Here is a 7474-nt window from a genome sequence, read left to right as displayed (position 1 = left end):
TCTTAGGAATTTGTTCAAACAATTAACCAGTGGCGGCTCGTCAGGGGAGGCAGGGGAGGCAGTGCCTCCCCTGGAAAAATTGACTATTAGTTTTTCTTTTAATATCTGTTAACTTCAAATATATTTTAAAGATATAGCAAATAACGCTTGTGGAACACTGTGATTTATTAAAACGCGTCTTGGTAACATATTTTGAAATACGCGCTTTCGACAGGAATAAGCGCTGATCATCGCCGTGTAGGCCAACTTCAGACGGAGGCATGCCTCAGATAGACGGATATCTTCAGTATGATTAGTCAGTGGTGCTAATATGTTTTTGAGAAAGACAATAGTCATCAGTGCTTTATCAAAGCGCCAGCGGAGGCACCAACGCCTACCGTCCTTAAGCCAATCAGATCGAATTTTTTAATCTCACGGTGAAACTGCACAATGCTGAACAGGGATGCTGAATGCATTTAGTTGTGCATTAATTAGACGTGAGGAAAGGTGTTCACTGCATGTGCATTGCCAAGGTTACGTATTAAAACTTTTAAGTTAACTTGAAAACAAAAGGACAATGAAAATGTCAGTTTTGCAATGCTGATAGCAACATAAGAACCTATAATCTCCAGAATTTCTTATAAAGTTTAAATATTTAAGCACGGTTTTCTTACGATGAACAATTGTATGTCAAAGATTTAGAACCTCTCATCCAGATTTGAGTAGAACTTTATTAATTAATTGATTAATATATTTAAATCAGCCCTAGATCATATGAACTAATATTTAATGCTAATAAAGCAAATTCTGTAATCTTTACACCATCTCATTGGTTTGTGTACGCAATTAAATGTTTTTTATTCGAGAAGTGTACCCATATAGAGATATGTTATTGACTCAGAGCTATTTATATTGTTTTCATAAAAACGAATAAACAATCTGTCTTTTAACAAAAGTAATTGCCAACATGTTAATTAATACCTACTGATTTTGAAGCGAAATTGTTGCCTCACCTAACGAAAAGACCACGAGCCGCCACTGCAATTAACTATAACAAACGTTTATTAATGAAAACTATATTTTTACAATTTACATTAAAATTATACGTAATGTGAAATAACAAAAATCATGTTAAGTGGTGCAATAGTGGAGATAGTCTTTTAATAAAGTGAAATGTATACAGAATGTACCATACATTACGAATTCAGTTAATATATACAATAATCTTCTACAAGTTAACTATTCTTGTAGTGTATGCTCATTGATAAATCTGAAATTTTTCGGATAAAAGTAATTAAACTTTCGATAAAAGTGACAGGCTGCCTAATTAAATTAAACATATTAAATTGTGTGAATTTTCTAGTAAAATCTGTTTTCTAAATCCACGTACAAATAACTAAAATAATAATCAATAGATATAAAATTCCCTCCTTTTGTAGCAATAATAATCCATTTTTTTTTCGTAACTCGGAATGTTTAGGGAATCTAACAAAATTTTTAAATTATAATTACGAAATAAATCCTTCGTCTGTATATGTGATTATTACCTATAAAGTGAAACAGGATTGCTTTCTTTGCACGTCCTATGCAATTATACGCACAATAAGATTTCACCATGTTTAACAAATAGTCGGATAAAATACAACTTAAGAAGATTGTACTCATTTAAATAAGGTAACTAGGGCCTAAAAAACGTAAATTTGCAAAGCACACCTTCAAACGCCGTGCGACAGCACGAAAGAAACCTCCAGAAACACAGCACTCTGCAGTTTCGCGTCAATGTTTTGCCACCCAGACAGCCCTATCTCTGTCCCACTGTGTTGACAACGCGCGTCTCTCTCTAAGGTACTTCCATATAATATTATTTCTATGGTCATCGTCTACTGCCCACCCTCATGGCTAGTCAAATCACTTTAATGGCAATTAAGATGCAATGTTGCACGCTTCGATAGAAATGAGAAGTTCAACTGCTGCATTTTCGCTCAAGGGTGACGACTTTGTTTAGTTTTCCTGACCCCTGCTTGCTGATCCGAAGACTTTAGGCTCCCGTCGTTCCAATCTCTTCCTCTTTCGTCTTCCTGAAAATCTGCAAAGGAAACATTCCACTTTACCTCTTGCTGCCGTCTTCTGAAGTTCTACCGGGTTCTCCCTCATTCTTCTCTTTGGCAGTTCTCCATCGTGTGATATACCGTTTCCTGTGATCCTGTTCCACATTCGCATTCCCCGTGCCTGCTCTGGTGCTAAACTTTCGGAAATAACCCTTGAACGATACTTTATTTTCCCAAGCCGTGTCTGTGGCGGCCCGTGCTCTCCGTCGTCTACCTCTCTTGTCACTTCGCCATAGCAACCCTGCGCATTCCCTTTAGCATTCTCAGATGGACGGAAGCATGCACCTGGGGATGGGTTTCAGGTTGTGGCGCCCTCGTCTTCGATCCTTCGCAGAACTCCAGGTCTAGCGCTACCTGGCACTCTGTGACTAGATTGATGACTCCTCTCTGGACTCCTGAACGAGAACTTACCGCATCCCTAGCGTCCACAGCTCTGCCATGTCGACAGGATATTCATCTGGAAACCTTTCGATCCTCGACATGTTTATGTTCAGGGTCGCCCGCCAAGTCAACCCCAAGTGTACCCCAAACCCATTTTCTCCTCGTGGTTGAAGAGCCGCCGAGATTCCTGACACTCCACTCAGCTGTTCTAATCAATGGCGCTGCCATGGAAGTAATCAGTAACCACGTGCATGCAATATTCTGCCCTCGTAATGCCACTTTATCGACCGATCATATGTAGTTAATTGATAAACATACATCTAATACGACCGGTCATAGATTCTACGAATCGAGTTAACTTTTTCCGCCTGTATTCAAGTCCGCCCGTGCCATACTGGAATAGTCTGTTCTCTGCAGTACTGCCCAAGTTTTCCTCATCCACACGTTCAACCTAGCTCCGGAAACCCGTTACGTTATAAGTGGTTTTAGATTACTAGAATACTCCTCCTTGCCTTTCCATATTTTTCGTGGTTTGCAATTGTATATTGAACCGAACATCAGGTGTTTTTTATTATATGTACGTATTAGAAATGGATTTTTATTTTAAAAATTAATTTATTCCAATCACGTAAACTTAATATGGAATGGGGTGTTAATAAATGATTTGCACCTAAAGGCCCGTGAACACGTCCTGACAAAAAAATTGCCGCCTTCTAAAAATACTTTTTTAGGCGGCAGACTTTGAGTATTGCCATTCTCCATCAATTTTTTGGCCAGATCGAAAACATGCTTCCATAATAAATTTATCTTCTTCCAGAGTTCAAATTTGATTCAACGTTTAACAACTAATTGACAGATTAATCATAGATTAATTAATTGAACACAAAGTCCAATGAAGCGGCACATTCATAAATTAATTTCATAGCCTACTATGCGTATCTTTTTTATTATACACTTGCTATTTTCGTACTGTAAACAGATCGAAACCGAAGGATATGTAACGAGTTCCATGCTGTGTTTTCGTCTAGTTAAAATCATCGCAACTAAGTCCTGCGTCTTTCCTGTCACAAATGGTAAGTCTTATAGTGATAACTGTTTATATTATTTAAAGAGTTAATGACAACATAACGCAAGCTGTAAAATGTTCATGTCTTTTTTTTCTCGAGCGTAAGTATTGTAATATGTAGGTTTCATCCCAAGAATGAGAGATTATGGTCACTGTATGTACAAGTTTTTTTTTTTTTTAATAAGAGGGAATAGTCTAAAAATATTGGACGTTAATTACGAGTATGTTAACTTTCATATCAAAATTTTCTTCTGTCTTGGTGTCTTGATTTTTATTATTAACATTATATATTATACCTGCCGAAAAAGATTAAATACCTTTTATGTATCATTTTTGTTAAAATAATTTAATTTTATGTTTTAAACAAATTTAAATACTCGTCGGCTCACAAAATCTTGCAGAACAAACGGCCACAAAATATTTTTGCCAATAGGTCCTCATGCTGCCCTTTTTTCCCAAATAATTATTTGAAAAAAAGAAATATGTGACAACAATCTTTGTTTTTGAATTAAAATCAAGCGAAATCTAGGAAATAAATATACAAATTTTTGTATTTTAATAATTTCTAGATTGTGATTGTAGTTGCAATATTCGTAATAATAATAATAATAAAATTATAGTTCTGAAAGAGACTGATTTGAATAAAGCAAGAAAAACAAAAAGGATACAGATAGGTACGTGTGAAAAATTTGATGATACCTATACAAAATCATGTTACAACAGGTATTCTAGATTAGGATATATGTTTGCTTCTATTTGCTAACGCAGACAGTATTACGTTAGATAACGTAAGATATCCACTGATGGAACGAAATAAGGTGCTAATAATAATAATACGTTGTACGAGTACAGGTATCTGATGGTGGCCTTCAGAAACCAGATGACTGCCGAAATTTAGTTATAATTTAACCGTGCACTAGCTCACGGAACACTGTAGAAACAATAAACATACTATTTTTTAATGTAAGTGTAAGCGAAAATTTATATATTATATCTACTAGTTATGACAACATTACGCAGCAGTATAAAAATGTTGCAAAAAATGATGACATCGTGAATTTTAGCTTATTTGCCTTGTCATAACAATAGATAAAAGTAAGTGTCGATCACAGAATGAAATATTTACCGGTGGATTTATTTATGCAGTACATAATTTATTATACAATTGTAGAACGGATTATTAGGCGCATATACTATAATATATGTATTTCAGTTCATTCTCAATTTGTCAAATTAATGCAATTAGCAGATTTTAACACAACTGATTTTAAGTGTTATTTACATTTTTCTGTAGTATCGCGTATTGTTTAATTAATTTCTTATCGGTTTACGCGACTCATTCGTGTAAAACTAATTAATCATATTAAACTATTTTAAATTAATATAACCTGAAAATACAAATCATTTTAATACTTTATAATACAATTAATATAAAATTAAATTGACTTTTGAAAACTCCTATTTGTTTTACTGTTTTTAGACAAAATGCACTTGGACACTTTTTCCCCAACGCAAGGGATATTATAAGAAATTCAATTTGTTCAAAAACGAAGTCTTAATTTGTGCTACATGATTGTTTTTGTTATCTTTATATTTACAGATTTTATTGAATTTGGTGCGTCACTTTATCCCCACTGTGTGAATCAAAGTTTATATAGGTACCATATAATCGAAAAAGAAAAACGTCGTCTAGTCAGCCATGGAAATAATTTTTTTAAAAACTGTGATCTTGTCACAGTACTGTTGTTTTCCATTGAAGTTACCTGTTAGTTTGATATTTGTATTTAAAAATATGTTTGAAACAGAATATAAATTAAAAAAAAAAAGATGAATGGTCCTAGTCTCTAATACGATGCATAAAAGAATTTCGCGAACAATTTCCCATAACCTCAGAAACGAACAACTACGACAGTGCAGATTTTGCTAACACTTTTTTTATTAATTTCCATGGCTGTTGATACGACGTTTTTTTTAGTATATACAGTGTAAGGTAGATAAGATATTGAATTATGTGTATGTATGTTCCTGTACTACAAAAATAGTATGTAGAGAGGTACCTGACCTTCATAAAGCCAATGCATTAGCATTACAATTATCATAGATAGAACCCATACCATCTCCGTAGCTGCTGTGTCTAATAAAATGTAAGTTGTCTAATAAAATGTAAGTAGAAAATAATTCTCCAATAATAATAAAATTCATTTACGCAAATAATAAATAAAAATTGGCAGATGGAAGTTTAATAACGACAAATGAATGTTTTTTATGTGAAAGCAAGTAAACTATCCATTAGTTTAACGTTAAAATTATGTCATTATTTGTGGGGATTTTTAATTATTATAAAAAATTTGTTTTGATTTTAGTAACCGATTACTCAGATAGGTACACAAAAAAAGAAGGCTTGTGAAATTCTTATTCAAAAGACACTAGTTTATTCCTTAGTTGTGTAATGTTGTTGCATCTTATACATCTTAGCGATTTTTTGAAACATTAAACAATTACAGATGTTTCACTCCACCCACATCATTTCTGCATCACTAGGAATCACATGCAGACATTTCCTGGGTTTTGTACGAAGCTACTCAACACAAACGAGTACTAATGCAGCAGTTAGACCATATTCCCCTTTTCAAAACCTGGACAACACTGCAGAATATGCTTTGGCCCGGCTAGACGACCTTATAAATTGGGGACGAAAAGGTTCCTCGTATCCTTTGATGTTTGGTCTAGCCTGTTGTGCCCTTGAAATGATGCACGCAGCTGCGCCTAGATATGATTTAGATCGATTTGGATCACTATTTCGAGCATCACCCCGACAAACTGATGTTATTATCGTTTCTGGTACTCTCACAAATAAAATGGCACCTGTTTTAAGAAGAGTTTATGATCAAATGCCTGAACCTAAGTGGGTTATTTCGATGGGTAGTTGTGCAAATGGTGGTGGTTATTATCACTACTCATACTCTGTTGTCAGGTATACTGTAATAAAAAAAACCAGAACGTATTTATTAATGTAATGATTTTAGGGGTTGTGACAGGATTATCCCTGTTGACATTTATGTGCCAGGTTGTCCACCTACTGCAGAGGCACTCATTTATGGTCTTCTACAATTACACAAAAAGATGAAGAAGAGTAGGACTCTGCAAATGTGGTACCGAAAGTGAATTTATGTTAAAATTATAATGATTGACAGTTTGAAGCTTACTGCTTCCAATCAGTGCTTGGATTGTTATCTTGACGAATTAAGCTTTCTTAAAACCGTGTATTATATGTTTGATTCGTATCTGAATATACCTACAACTTTTTATACTATTCATATTTCATATTATCTTTTATTTGTAATAAGACAAGAGATAATGTTGGGACTTTACTCATTACTGGGATTCTACAACTTTAAAGACGAATTACTATGTCCCTACTTATTTTTGATCATATCTATTCTGTGTTGTTCATTTATTTTTGCTTTCAATTCCTCTAATGTTTACTTCATGATCATGATTTATTCTTCTCTTCGTAGTAAAATCTTCGTCTAAATTCAGGGTAATGTTATAAGTCTTTTTTTAAAATATCGCGAAGTAGTTCGTTATTTCTGCTCCAATTATATTGCATTTAAATAAAATTTTTCAAGATCTGTTTTCATATAATATTTAGATTAGACTAATATTCGTCATCCGTTTCATTATTTAATAGCAGTGTTGCCTTTGTATAGTATGGAGTTAACCTTGTACTTGGTACATGTATCAATCAAATGTGAAATGTGCAAAATATGATCAGTCTATACTTGTAATTTATCATTGCATTCATATTTTTTAGATTTGCTTATACCTACAGGATGACTCAAAAAAATTAATGAATCAGTCAATTTATTTTATTGAATTTCAAAACTGAATACTTTAAAATCTTACAGACGTTTTACAGAACCGTTTGACACGGTTTGCT

The 7474-nt window shown here is 33.8% G+C and overlaps 1 protein-coding gene across 4 annotated transcripts; it reads left to right on the top strand.

Moving 5' to 3' along the window:
- The first annotated feature begins 497 nt into the window (after positions 1-497).
- LOC135132059 (NADH-quinone oxidoreductase subunit B 1-like) lies at positions 498-6847 on the top strand. Of its 4 annotated transcripts, XM_064059981.1 has the most exons (4): positions 498-512; positions 3448-3541; positions 6039-6508; positions 6561-6847. In XM_064059981.1, the coding sequence occupies exons 2-4, from the start codon at positions 3539-3541 to the stop codon at positions 6697-6699; spliced, it is 612 nt and encodes a 203-aa protein (XP_063916051.1). In that variant the 5' UTR covers positions 498-512; positions 3448-3538; the 3' UTR covers positions 6700-6847. The 4 variants fall into 4 exon arrangements, with proteins under 4 accessions (XP_063916051.1, XP_063916052.1, XP_063916054.1 ...); XM_064059982.1 differs by lacking the exon at positions 498-512 and having other exon boundaries at positions 3445-3541; XM_064059984.1 differs by lacking the exons at positions 498-512; positions 3448-3541 and adding an exon at positions 4340-4497.
- Positions 6848-7474: the final 627 nt, after the last annotated feature.

Source organism: Zophobas morio, unplaced genomic scaffold, assembly GCF_036711695.1.
Source record: "Zophobas morio isolate AGI-343-1 ecotype UQ-CSIRO unplaced genomic scaffold, CSIRO_AGI_Zmor_V1 ptg000021l, whole genome shotgun sequence".
NCBI lineage: Eukaryota > Metazoa > Arthropoda > Insecta > Coleoptera > Tenebrionidae > Zophobas > Zophobas morio.
Note: the sequence above shows the minus strand (reverse complement) of the source record. Positions and strands in the feature narration are given on the sequence as shown.